Source organism: Oncorhynchus clarkii, chromosome 5 (genome assembly GCF_045791955.1).
Source record: "Oncorhynchus clarkii lewisi isolate Uvic-CL-2024 chromosome 5, UVic_Ocla_1.0, whole genome shotgun sequence".
Lineage (NCBI taxonomy): Eukaryota > Metazoa > Chordata > Actinopteri > Salmoniformes > Salmonidae > Oncorhynchus > Oncorhynchus clarkii.
The window spans coordinates 21,547,323-21,561,602 of NC_092151.1; the positions used below are offsets into that span (position 1 = coordinate 21,547,323).

The window sequence follows — 14,280 nt, forward strand, 5'->3', positions numbered from 1 at the left end:
GGTGGACTGGGGACAGCAAGGAGTTATCATGTCAGGTAGTCCTGAGGCATGGTCCTAGGGCTCAGGTCCTCCGAAAGCGAGAAAGAGAGAATTAGAAAGAGCACACTTAAATTCACACAGGACACCGGATAAGACAGGAGAACTACTCCAGATATAACAAACTGACCCTAGCACCCCGACACAAACTACAGCAGCATAAATACTGGAGGCTGAGACAGGAGGGGTCAGGAGACACTGTGGCCCCATCCGATGATACCCCCGGACAGGGCCAAACAGGAAGGATATAACCCCACCCACTTTGCCAAAGCACAGCCCCCACACCACTAGAGGGATATCTTCAACCACCAACTTACCATCCTGAGACGAGGCTGAGTATATCCCACAAAGATCTCCGCCACGGCACAACCCAAGGGGGGGGCGCCAACCCAGACAGGGTGACCGATGTCCACATCACCAACAAACTATCTTGATCCAAATACACCAAGACAGTCGTGAAGAGGGCACGACAGCACAATTTCCCCCTCAGGAGACAGATTCCCCCTCCCCCAGATCCTTAAGTTCTTCAGCTGTACCATTGAGAACATCCTGACCGGCTTCATCACTGCCTGGTAAGGCGCTACAGAGGGTAGTGTGTACAGCCCAATACATCCCTGGCTCCAAGCTTCCTGACATCCAGGACCTATATACTAGGCGTTGTCAGAGGAAGACCAGTCAGACTCCAGTCTCCCAAGTAATGCTGTTCTCTCTGCTACCGCATGGCAAGCGGTACCGGAATGCCAAGTCTAGGTCCCAAAAGGGTCCTTAACAGCTTCTACCCCAAATCAATAAGACTGCTGAACAATTAATCAAATGGACACCCAGACTATTTACATTGACACCTCCGCCCCTTTGTTTTTACACTGCTGCTACTCACTGTTTATTTTATATGCATAGTCACTTTACCGCTACCTAAATGTACAAATGACTTCGACTAACCTGTACCCCCCACATTGACTTGGTACCGGTACCCCCTGTATATAGCCTCGTTATTGTTATTTTGCTATTTATTTTGTAAAAGTTTTTTTACTTTAGTTTATTTAGTAAATATTTTCTTAACCAACAATGCAGTTCAAGAAATGAAGGGCTTGTAAGGTCTACACCATTTGTTTTTGCCGCATGTGACAAGTAACATTTGATTTGGATTTGAGATGTAGATATGATCTGTTCAAGAACAAGTTTCCTCAACTCAACCTTTATTACTACAATAAAGTACACAGTCACTGATCTAATCGTCTTACAATCGGAGCAAGGCCGAACTTGGGTATTTGGAACGCAGACGTCGTGTGTGTGTGTCTGTACCAGCCCAGGGTAAACTCAGAGCAGGTAGTCTAGGGGTTAAGAGATAGTAACTGAACTTACCTGGTTCGAATCCCTGACTAGGTAAAAAAAAATATGTTGATGTGCCCTTGAGCAAGGCACTTAACCCTAACTGCTCCTGTAAGTCCTGGATAAGAGCGTCGGCTCATTGGCTAAAATGTAAATGCATAGGTGTATAGTATCAGTTGCTCTACTAAATTTAATCAGCTGGTTGAAGGAACTCCCAGGTTAATGATTAAACATGTAACTCTTATGGTCATGACCTCAGAGTTCCTCAGCAGAGAGTCCGTCTTACTGTAAATGAGTCTTGAGAGCGGAAAGTGATAGTGCTGAGAAGTACATTTGTATCAGTAATGAATCAGATGTGTGTGGTAGGTGTTTATGAGGTGGTTTATCAGTGTGCTTTGTTTGCGGTAGGTAATTATGTGCCAGAGTGTATCAGGTGACAGGCGTTCATGTTATGTGTTCTTCTTTCCCTGTCTTGTCTGTCTGAGGAAAGGCCTATAGTCCTCACAGCTCAGTATGTGGGTTCAAAGAGTAAGGACGCATTCCAGCAATCTTTTTACTTTCCCTGTTGGAAAAACAATATCCCACCTATACAGTAATATACACACACTTAAGGGTTACACAAGTTCAAACTCAGTCAGCCATTCAAGGAGTTGGTCTGATGGACTCCCCCATGCTTGCGGGAACAATAGTTGAGAAATAGAGAACCCCACAATGTCATGAGGATACCTGGGCCACTTATTGAGATGTTCCTTTTAAGTAAATGAGGTGAGAAGGAGACTGTAGTGTGACTTTAATCTTTTAGTCTACCTGGACTGGTGTTCCTCCTTCTACAGCAGAGGTACTCAAATCTGAGCCTGCTGGTGCACTGGTTTGGCGTAAAGCTGTCTTCTTCAACTTACTCTCCGTCTCACTGTACCAGTCAGAGCGCTACAACTTAGGAATACAGTCATGTCTTGTCTCAGTTAAAATACTAAAAACACCTTGAACTCAACATTGAGCATGCGTGTTCAACTTACATTTAATGGTTTAAAATATAAGCATAGAAGCAGAAGCTTAGCCTTAGGTTGCCATTTGAATTAAAGAAATAGACTCAAATAACATAGTATACCATTCATTATCTAGAATATTTTAAGATGCATGTCTGTAAAGGAAGACGCCATAATCATCTACTCCGTGGTGAAACCACCAACACCTCCAGATCTGTTCCTTTATCCACGATCTTTACAATGTTCTGTTTCTATTATGCACACGAACATGTACACAAGTAACAGAGTGGAAATTCTGTCCCAACCTTTGCACAAACTCACAACCCTCTGGCTAACAACACATTGAAAGTCATCCGTACTAATGTAGCTGACAGAGCAAGTCTACCCTGTCAATCTGTGAGCGACAAGTGTCTTCAGTTCTCACAAAGACTTCGGGTTTAGCTTATAGATGGTTTGCGAGGTCTGTTGTACTCTGGGTTGACCAATGTCGTTGCAGAAAGCACATTGGCCCCGCCCTCCTTCTCGGGCTCGGCGAATGGGAACACCTCTCTGGTCAGTCGCGATACGAAGCAAGGCATTTCCTTCTTCCCCTCCAGCAGACGACCTTTGGCCTGGAAGCCAAAGGCTACACGGTGGGAGAGGCGTGTCAGTAGGCGTGTCAGCTCCAAGGCTCTGCCCCCTTCCTCCTCCAATAGGATGCAGAGTGTCTGGAGGAAGACAGCCCCCAGAGGGTGCATGAAGGCCCCGTAACCTGGCGTGGTGGCGTACATCACCGCTGTATCCATGGGGATGGACAGGTACTGAGACAGAGTGTCCTCAATGACATCACTTCCTGCTGAATCCGTCTCCACTGTCACCCCATCATCCAGCTCACCCCCACGACACGCCTAGGGAGAGAGAAAGATGATTACTAATGATGATTGTCATATCACTGACTGATTTTTTGTTGTGGATGTGGTGATTGATGATAATGGTACTGACCTGGATAAAGAACAGTTTGGTCTTTCCCTCCATGTGTGAGTTGTTGAAACAGGAGAAGATGTGGGACAGTCTAACCGGCCTTCCGTCTGCCCCGAACACACAGCCCTCCTCCCCGTGAGACGACAGCACTGCCAGGAAACACTCCTTCACCGGCCGCTCGCTCTCTGCAATCAATCAATGCATCAATCAATCAATCAATTAATGAAATGTTATTAATTTATAAATGTTTTGTCAGAAAGTGCTTTACTGGCCTAGACCCACTAAGAGCTAACAGCAGCACAGTGGCAAGGAAACAGTCCCTAAAAGGAAGAAACCTTTAGAAGAACCAGACTATTGGTCGGCCCATCCCTCTCTGGCTGTACTGGTTAGAAGAAGAAACATTAATCGAACATTATCTCCCTGTTGGGTCATGTGATGATGGTGGTATGCGATTCCTCAGAACAGTTTGCTTTAGTGAAAGATTAGCTTATCCATCTGTCATCCTGTCTGCAGGTCACAGCACGGTGTGTGCATATGTCCGCAGGTGTTTGCACAGTAGTTATTAAACAGGTGTGTACAGGACTGTGTCATCCTTTATTACCAGGACATTCTGTCTCACGAGTGTGCGTGTGTGTGTTTGTGTGTGTCATCATTTCATTCTGTCTGCACGCCATAGATACAGTATTTCAAATCTTCTATGATTACTACTGTAAGTAACTGTAAATAACAATGAATGGCAAAGAATCTTTCCTCTGCCTCAGGTTAAAGACAGGTTAAAGACAGGTTAAAGACAGGTTAAAGAAGGATTTTTAAGCCTTGAGACAATTGAGACATGGATTGTGTGTGTGCCATTCAGAGGGTGAATGGGCAAGACAAGAGATACGATCTGTTAGGAAGGTGTCGTTAATGGTTTGTTTTGTACACTCTGTTTATGTGTGTGTATACACTGAGTGTACCAAACATTAAGAACACCTTACTAATATTGCGGTGTGCTCCCCCTTTTTCCCTCAGAATAGCATCAATTCGTCGGGGAATGGACTCCACAGGGACGCTGGCCCATGTAGACTCCAATTCTTCTCACAGTTTGGTCAAGGTGGGGTCTGGCACCTACAACCATACCCTGTTCAAAAGCACGTAAATATTTTATCTTGCCATTTCACCGTCTGAATGGTACATACATACAATCCATGTCTCAGGGCTTAAAATTCCTTCCTAACCTGTTCATCTACAATGATTGAAGTTGATTTAACTAGGGACATCAATAAGGGATCATAGCTTTCACCTGGATTCACCTGATCAATCTATGTCATGGAAAGAGCAGGTGTCCTTAATGTTTTGTACACTCAGTGTAGGTTTTCAATTGTTATGTATTCAGGGCTGCAGTGGACTCTGTGACCGTCCCCTAATTGCTAACATTACGTAATAACGCTGATATGTTTGATAAAATGGATAAAACCAGGATATGAAGTATTTGTTACTGTTTTATAGCTGATGTAGAGCAGGGGTGTGTGTGTATAAGGTATGTGTGTGTCTGTGTGTGTTACCTGTCTTGAAGAGTGTGTACATCTCATGAGAGGTGAGGTCAGTGTGTATGTCCACTCTGTATCCTAATCTGGTCAGGGTACGGTGGAGTCTTTTGGCGTCTTTCTCTGCCCCTGGCCTCCTGCACAGTGGTACACCGTGGTCAAAGTTCGACACTGCGACCAGGACAGCGCGGTTACACTCCTCATCGCCAGCCTTTGTCCGTCTCCACAGCGGCATTTCTAAAAATATAGAGACCAATGGTCCAGTTGGTCGCTGCAGTCTGGTTCCTCTCAAGGTTTCTACCAATCCCTTTGGAGTCTCAACCTATCCCTTGCTTCTGTCGTCTCTGCTTGCTCTCTGGGGGTTTAGGTCGGATTCAATGTCTCTGACAAATGTACTAGTACATTGTGCACAAAGTCCAATGTGATAGAAAGAGTGTAGATAAGAGTGCCGAATTGAGTGACTTCTCTCTTGGGGTAAGGTTCAACAGGTAAGAGCCACCTGAATACACCACCAGCAGGTAAATATCCACCTGAATACACCACCAGCAGGTAAATATCCACCTGAATACACCACCATCACGTATATATCCACCTAAGCTGTGTCTCAGCTTCTTTAGAATGTCAGTGTAAAGTCTGTGTGTTTATGAGTCAGGTTCAGGTGTGTATGTATTTATACTGCAGCTGAACACTGTTCCAACTTGCAGACAGATGGGCTACCGCCAATAGCCCTGCCCTTTACACTAACACACCTGGAAGGCCAGAAGTGGAATATCAGGATCACATGCTGTTGCGTCACAGTATTACCTAACTCTGCTCTTTCTGTTTTTCCCTAATTTCCTCCTACATTCATCTACTATGTTCTTTCTGTCTGCTGGGAAAGCCATCTCAGTGAAACCCGTGTTAGCTCATCTCTGGACTTAACCATATTTCACAACCTATACTATAGCAATGGATAACCACCTCATCTCATTTGTAAAGGGCTTGCTGGGCAGACTGTCATCAATAGCTTCACTTTCACAAAGACTCAAAGTCACATTGTATAAATAGGAGTAAGTGGTTCTGAATAATCACATTACTCAGGGATTGCCAATTTCAGAAAATTTAACCAGCTATATTCACCTACATAACCAGAAAGAACTGACTACTGGAATGTTTTGCTTTTTAGTTGTTGTTAGGGATGGTCGTGAGTACACGAGGAATCAATTCAAGGTTTGTATTTGATTAATAATAATCAAATGCAAGAACTTAAAATGTTCACTGAACAAAAATGTAAGTGCAACATGTAAAGTCTTGGTCCCATGTTTCATGAGCTGAAATAAAATATCCCAGAAAGCTTATTTCTCTCAAATTTTGTACACACATTTTTTTACATCCCTAGTAGTCTATCTATTCCTTTCTTTAATCTTTTGGCATAAACCAGAGCAATCAATTTGTAATCAACATTGAGAGAAGGGTCTTTATCGGGCTTCGGAATCATTGAAATATGGCCCTGTTTCATAGTGGAGCCCATTTCCAATGCAATCTTGAAACATAAAAAATAGGGTCTTCTATTAACTGTCACGCCCTGATCTGTTTCACCTGTACCTGTGATTGTCTCCACCCCCTCCAGGTTTCGCTGAGTTTCCCAAATGTATTTAGCCCTGTGTTTCCTGTCTCTCTGTGTCAGTTTGACTTGTATGTTTCCAAGTCAACCAGCGTTTTCCCGTTCTCCTGCTTTTTGCATTCTCCTTTTTCTAGTCCTCCGGTTTTGACATTTGTCTTTTTCTGGACTTTGTACCTGCCTGCCTGACCATTCTGCCTGCCTTGACCATTCTGCCTGCCTTGACCATTCTGCCTGCCTGACCATTCTGCCTGCCTCACTATTCTGCCTGCCTGACCATTCTGCCTGCCTCACTATTCTGCCTGCCTGACCATTCTGCCTGCCTTGACCATTCTGCCTGCCTTGAACATTCTGCCTGCCTGACAATTCTGCCTGCCTGACCATTCTGCCTGCCTTGAACACGAGCCTGTCTGCCACTCTGTACCTCCTAGACTCTGATCTGGTTTTGACCCTTGCCTGTTTCTGGACTTTGTACCTGCCTGCCTGACCATTCTACCTGCCTTGAACACGAGCCTGTCTGCCACTCTGTACCTCCTAGACTCTGATCTGGTTTTGACCTTTTTGCCTGTCCATGACCATTCTCTTGCCTACCCCTTTGGATTAATAAACATTGTAAGACTCCAACCATCTGCCTCCCGTGTCTGCATCTGGGTGTCGCCTTGTGCCTTGATAGTAACTCCCAAAACTGTCTATAGAATTCAACTGACAGGCCACCAGGGCCAGGTGGTTTCCCTTTTTTCATTGAATTCAGAGCCTCTAATTTCTTCAGTTGACACAGGTGAATCGCAAACTGATTGGAAATCATCCTCAATTACAGAGACATAATTCTGAATGTGGTAAATGTAGCTTTCACAACCATCTTCCTGAAATTGTGAGTTGTTTGAGTTTTAGTGACCTAAAGAGAAATTGATGTTCAATTGTGTCAAAGGCTTTATATAATTGACAAATGTTGATATTGTAATTATTTTTTCAAGTGCAAAAAAGTAACTAGTGTTTCTTTTACACTCTTCAATCCATTGTGCTCTTGATCTGACAAAGGCCCCCTTCCCCAGAGCCGTGTAGAACTGTTCTAATTCTAGTTGTAAAGATTTAAACACAGACTTCTTGAGATAATTATCTTTCTTTAGAAAACTGTCAAGCTTGCTCATCAACTCTTTTACTCTAAGGTTCTTTAACTTCACTAGGGTAGGGGGCAGCATTCAGAATTTTGGATGAAAAGCGTGCCCAAATTAAACTGCTTGCTACTCAGGCCCAGAAGATAGGATATGCATATAATTAGTAGATTTGGATAGAAACACTCTAACATTTCAAAAACTGTTAAAATAATGTCTGTGAGTATAACAGAACTGATATGGCAGGCGAAAACCCGAGGAAAATCCAACCAGGAAGTACTATTATTTTGAAAGGCTGTTTTTCCATTGAAAGCCTATCCACCATACAGAGACTTAGGACCCAGTTCATGAGCTCTGTGGCTTCCTCTACACGTGACCAGTCTTTAGGAATTGAGGGAGTTACAGCACTTTCAATCAGTGGCCAGTGGAAATTTCCATTCATCAGCCATGCGCCCTGATCGGGAACGCGCCTTTCTTGTTTCTCCTTTCCCATTGACGAAGCTTTTGTCTGGTTGAAATTATATTGAATATTTATGACAAAAACAACCAGAGGATTGATTTTAAACATCGTTTGGTATGTTTCTACTAACCTCTATTGTACTTTTTAAAAACCTTTCGTCTGGACTTATCAAACAAAACAAACATTTATTGTCTAACATGGAGACCTGGGAGTGCCACCAGATGAAGATCATCAAAGGTAAGTTATTAATTTTAATGCTATTTCTGACTTTTGTGACACTCTCCTTGGCTGGAAAATGGCTGTATGGGTTTCTGTGGCTAGGTGCAGACCTAACATAATCGCAAAGTGTGCTTTCTCCGTAAAGCCTTTTTGAAATCTGACACAGCGGTTGCATTAAGGAGTTTATCTTTATTCGTATGTTTAACACTTGTATCGTTTATCAATGTTTATGATGAGTATTTCTGTAATTTGATGTGGCTCTCTGCACTTTCACCAGATGTTTGTTTGAGACAATGCATTTCTGACCATAACGCACCAATGTAAACTGAGATGATTTTTGGATATAAATATGAACTTTATCGAACAAAACATACATGTATTGTGTAACATGAAGTCCTATGAGTGCCATCTGATGAAGATCATCAAAGGTTAGTGATTCATTTTGTCTCTATTTCTGCTTTTTGTGAGTCCTCTCTTTGGCTGGTAAAATGGCTGTATGGTTTTCTGTGACTAGGTGCTGACCTAACATAATCGCATGGTGTGCTTTCGCAGTAAAGCCTTTTTGAAATCTGACACTGTGGTTGGATTTACAATAACTTTATTTTAAAAATGGTGGATAATACTTGTATGTTTGAGGAATTTTAATTATGGGATTTCTGTTGTTTTGAATTTGGCGCCCTGCAATTTCACTGGCTGTTGTCGAGGAGGGACGCTAGCGTCCCACTTGTACCAGAGAGGATAAGTGCATCAGCGCTTTGGCACATTTAATGGCTACAACTCTGACTTTATATTTGAAAAATTCCCATCTACTTCCATGACCCAAGTCTTTTCTTGCAAAAATATATTTGGCTAACAATTTGATGTTTCCAAGAGAATAGGATCTTTAAGAAAAGTATTGTTTAATTTCCAATATCCTTGAGTACCTTTTAGATTTTTTAGTAGCTTGTAAATTCAGGGAAATCAAGTGATGATTATAATGAACACGATGGGAAACAGAGAGCTGGTTTCAAGCGCAGGGCACAGAAGGTGTTTATTGTTAAAACTTCTTATGGCATGGGGGCAGTATTTCGACATCTGGATGAGAAGCGTGCCCAAAGTAAAATGCCTGTTACTCAGGCCCAGAAGCAGGATATGCATATTATTGGTAGATTTGGATAGAAAACACTCTAACTTTTCCAAAACTATTAAAATAATGTCTGCGTATAACAGAACTGATATGGCAGGTGAAAACCTGAGGAAAATCCATCCAGGAAGTGGGATTTTGTTGATGTGGGTACTTTTCAAATGAATGCCTATAGAGTATCTAATGGGTTAGTACCCAGTTAGTACCCAGATACTATTAGGATGTATTCATCTGCATGTTTTGACCGCCTTTGAGCCAGTGGATTACTGAACAAAACGAGCCAACAAAACAGAATTTTTGGGATATAAAGAGGGACTTTATCAAACAAAACAAACATTTACTGTGTAGTTGGGAACTCTTGTGAGTGCAACCGTATGAAGATCATCAAAGGTAAGTGATTAATTTTATCGCTATTTCTGACTTTTGTAATTCCTTTACTTGGTTGTAAAATGTTTGCATGCTTTTATAAGCGGGGCACTGTCCTCAGATAATCACATGGTATGCTTTTGCCGTAAAGCCTTTTTGAAATGTGACAAAGCGGCTGGATTAACAAGAAGTTAATCTTTAAGCCGATGTATAACGCTTGTATTTTTGTATGAATGTTTATTATGACAATTTCTGTATTTTGATTTTGGTGGAACGCCTGCGCCAGTGGAACGCCTGCGCCAGAGATGGACCACAGGAGGAGGCAGGTAGCTGGGTCCAGGGGCAGGCAGAAGGTCATACACAGGGGGTCCAAAAAGGCAACAGTACAGGCAGGGAAAAGGCTAGTTACGTCATCTGGGAGCTCAGGCAATGGATTGATAACAGGAAATCTGATAGGCTAAAGTACAGACAGGGAATAGGCAAAAGGCAGGCAAAAACTATCATACACAAGAGGGTTAAATTATGGGAAAAACTGAGCTCCGAATAGAGGTGTGTCACAAAACAAACAATACCTCACAATAACAGGGTGCAAAGAACTGAACTAAATAGTGTGTGATAATGACATACAGGTGTGTGAACAGGTGATCAGAATTCAGGTGATTGGGATCTGGAGAGTGAGCTGCTTTCACATGACCTATGTGTTTGAGAGTGTGAGCTGGAAAGTGGGCTGGAAAGTGAGCTGCGTTCAGGGGATCTACGTGTTTGAGAGCGTGAGTTGGAAGCAGACGTTACAATGATCAGAAAAGGGAGCCAACTGATGATCTACATCTATAACAAATTGTAACAGAACGGGGGAAATTAGGAATACTACGTGACATAGTTTTGTTGGTCCAGGTATAACCCTTTGCCTCCGGATTGAAATAACGGCAGGCATCATCAACGGAGAGATCCATGCATAATGAAGTGATGATATTGAAATTTTGAGGGCTTTGACTCGTTCTCAGAGGAAAACGATCAGCATATTCATCAGGTGTTTCATTAAAATACACTGAAATAATTAGAAAAGCCTCTGAGTATTTGTTGCATAAATCCTGTAATTTTCTGGTAAGTTGGGTAAGAGGGGTCTTATTTGCAGCATGTGAGTTATGTCCATATACATTGAAAATGATGAAAATAGCATTGTTTTCAAGTTCAACAGTTACTATGACCCATCTCCCATCCTGTGAAGTGGATGTGGATTCTAATAATGTCGCCTTTAAACTTGTGAATAAGTGTCAAAACGCCAGCAGAATGGTTTGATCCATGACTGAAGTAGGCCATTTCTCCCCATTGGGATTTCCAAAATGTAAAATAACTTTCACACAAATGAGTTTCCTGAAGAAGGACAACATCTGCGTTTACAATATAAAAATAAGGCTTTCCTTTTTGTAAGATCTCTCAAACCCCTAGCATTCAGACTAACAACATTGAGTGAGTTGAAAATGAACTCCTGCATTAAAAAAAGAAAGAGCACAAACTAGATAACAGAAGTAGTAATGTGAACAATAAAACAACCTTGAGGGGTTTACTCCGATGGAAAACTATGCTCTGCTAAGGTAGAGGTGGTTATCAGTATAACAAACATCTTTTTATCCTTTTTTTAGTTGGCAAGTGTTCATAAGTTGTAGTTGTAAGTTAAGTTATATAAGTTGTAGAACTGTACATTTACTCGTGGCTGGCAGTACATTAAATTTACTCGTGGCACTACTCACAGTTCCAGTATGGTTCATGTCAACAGAGTTACCCATTTTGGGATTTTGGGATTGCAGTTTCTTCAGCTCATTCTCCAGGAACATTATATTTTCCTTGTTCTCGCTCACAATTTTGTGAAGCTGATTTACAGTCTCTGACAAATTATCGATCTTCTATGATGTTTTGTTGGTAGCCCGCCCTATGATGGACACTTTGGAGAATGTGGAGTGTTGTTTAGTAGACAGGGACTGGATTGCAGAGAAAAGTTCACTTCACTTTTTTCACCGGTGGTTTTTAATTGGAGTCTGAGGTAAAGAGGTTGCAAGGATTTCATCCTGGTCTGTCTTGTTCTTTCTCTTGCTTGAGCTTGCGTCATCGTGTGTAGCCATGCGGTTCTTCCTCGTAGCTAGCTAGCATGCCTGCCGTCTTCTGTGAGGCTTGGATATTCCGTCATCTGTTGTCTTTCTGTTGTGTTCTTCCCATTCAACTTGACAAAAACTAACTCAAAACTTGCCCTATGTCACTAAAACAAGTTATAGTTAGTTTCTTTCAACATTGATAGCCAATATTAGACTGTAAACCACCTAACCCTCAATGTTGCTTTGATAAGCGAGAAAACACTCCCTCTCACAGCGACACCATCTTGACTCCGCACAGGTTAAGTAATAATAACCCCCTCGTCCTACAAGACGATCGGTTGAGTGACGCCATCTGACGTAAGACAATGCCAGATCCCTATACTCCCTGTGCCCAATGATGGTATGTTGATCACCCAGATCCCTATGCTTACTATGCCCAAACATGGTATGTTTATCTTTAAAAATATATGTTTTATTTAACCAGGCAAGTCAGTTAAGAACAAATTATTTTTTACAATGACAGCGGGTTAACTGCCTTGTCCAGGGGCAGAATGACAGATTTTTACCTTGTCAGCTCAGGGACTTGATCTAGCAACCTTTCATTTACTGGCCCAACACTCTAACCGCTTGGCTACCTGTCACCCCTTATCACCTAGATCCTTATATTCACTATGCCCAAACATGGTATGTTTATTACCCAGATCTCTATACTCACTATGCCCAAACATGGTATGTTTATCACCCAGATCTCTATACTCACTATGCCCAAACATGGGTATGTTTATCACCCAGATCCCTATACTCACTATGCCCAAACATGGTATGTTTATCACCCAGATCTCCATACTCACTATGCCCAAACATGGGTATGTTTATCACCCAGATCCCTATACTCACTATGCCCAAACATGGTATGTTTATCACCTAGATCTCTATACTCACTAAGCCCAAACATGGTATGTTTTTCACCCAGATCCCTATACTTACTATGCCCAAACATGGTATGTTTATAGGATTTATAGGATACTAGTTGAACGTGTCTGGCAAATCGATTCTCTCAAGTGATGTTCAGACTCTAATAAAGAATAGGCAAATATGAATAATAACACTATTCTTCTCACTGGCTGTTTCTCAGGTTGTGACAGGAGGCCACAAATGTGGCTGCTAAAACATAGCATTTTGTTCTTTCACTAAATTGTTTATTAGTTGGGATGATATTTTTTATGTAGCGATTCCATGGTACAGGGTGTATGCGTTGATATATAAAACGACTCAAGATTCAATACTTCTGTCACGCCCTGACCATATAGAGCCTTTTTATTCTCTATTTTGATTAGGTCGGGGTGTGACTAGGGTGGGTATTCTAGGTTGTTTAGTTCTATGTTGGCCTGGTATGGTTCCCAATCAGAGGCAGCTGTTTTTCGTTGTCTCTGATTGGGGATCATATTTAGGCAGCCATTTCCCCACTGTGTTTTGTGGGATCTTATTTTTGTGTTGTTGCCTGTGAGCACTCCAGAACGTCAAGTTTAGTTTATTCTTTGTTGTTTTGTTGTGCGGTTCAATTCAAATAAAAGATGTCGAACTGATTTCCTGCTGTGCTTTGGTCTGAATGTGATTACGATGATTGTGACAGAAGGTCCCACCACAACAGGACCAAGCAGCGTGCCCAGGAGGAGAGGGTATCCTGGACTTGGGAGGAGATATTGGATGGGAGGGGATCCTGGACTTGGGAGGAAATCCTGGCAGGACAGGATCGCCTTCCTTGGTGGCAGACGCAAGGAGAGAAGGGAGGACAGTGACGACGCCGGGGTTCGCGGCCACTTAGAAAGCCCAAATAACAGCCCCAAACTTTTTTGGGGGGGCACATGGGTTGGTCGGCGGAGCCGGGGAGTGAGCAAGAGCCTGTGTGTGAGTCGATAGAGGAAGGTAATGAGAGATACCGGAGAGAGGTTTTGGCAAGGAGTATGCTGCAGCGCAGGTGCTCTGAAGAGCGCCTTCTCAGCCCGGCACCATCTGTGCCAGCTCCACGCACCAAGTTTCTAGTGCGCCTTCACAGCCCAGTACGTCCTGTGCCAGCTCCCCTCACTCGCCGTGCGAAGTGTGTCATCGTTCCGGTACAATTTGTGCCGGCTCTACGCACCAGCTCTCCAGTGCGCCTCCACAGCCCAGTACGTCCTGTGCTAGCTCCCTGCACTCACTGTGCGGAGGTTGTCATCTGTTCGATACCAGTTGTGCCGGCTCCACACACTAGACTTCCAGTGCGCCTCCTCAGTCCGGTGCGTCCTGTGCCTGCTCCTCGCACTTGCCCTGAAGTGTGTGTCACCAGTCCGGTGCCACCTGTGCAGGCTCCAGAGTCCAGAGCTTCCAGCGACGGTCTACAGTCCAGAGCTTCCGGCGACGGTCCCCAGCCGGTGCCTAGTCCAGGCACGGCGTCCAGTACAGCTCCAAGGCAGGAGCCTTCCTCTGCACCGAT

General features: G+C 43.1%; 1 protein-coding gene across 1 annotated transcript; it reads right to left on the minus strand.

Moving 5' to 3' along the window:
- Positions 1-2,350: 2,350 nt before the first annotated feature.
- LOC139409896 (caspase-7-like) lies at positions 2,351-5,480 on the minus strand. The gene is made up of 3 exons (XM_071155298.1): positions 4,856-5,480; positions 3,333-3,496; positions 2,351-3,238 (listed from the first exon to the last, which is right to left on the minus strand). Exons 1-3 carry the CDS (start codon positions 5,070-5,072, stop codon positions 2,789-2,791), a joined length of 831 nt encoding a protein of 276 aa, XP_071011399.1. The 5' UTR covers positions 5,073-5,480; the 3' UTR covers positions 2,351-2,788.
- Positions 5,481-14,280: the final 8,800 nt, after the last annotated feature.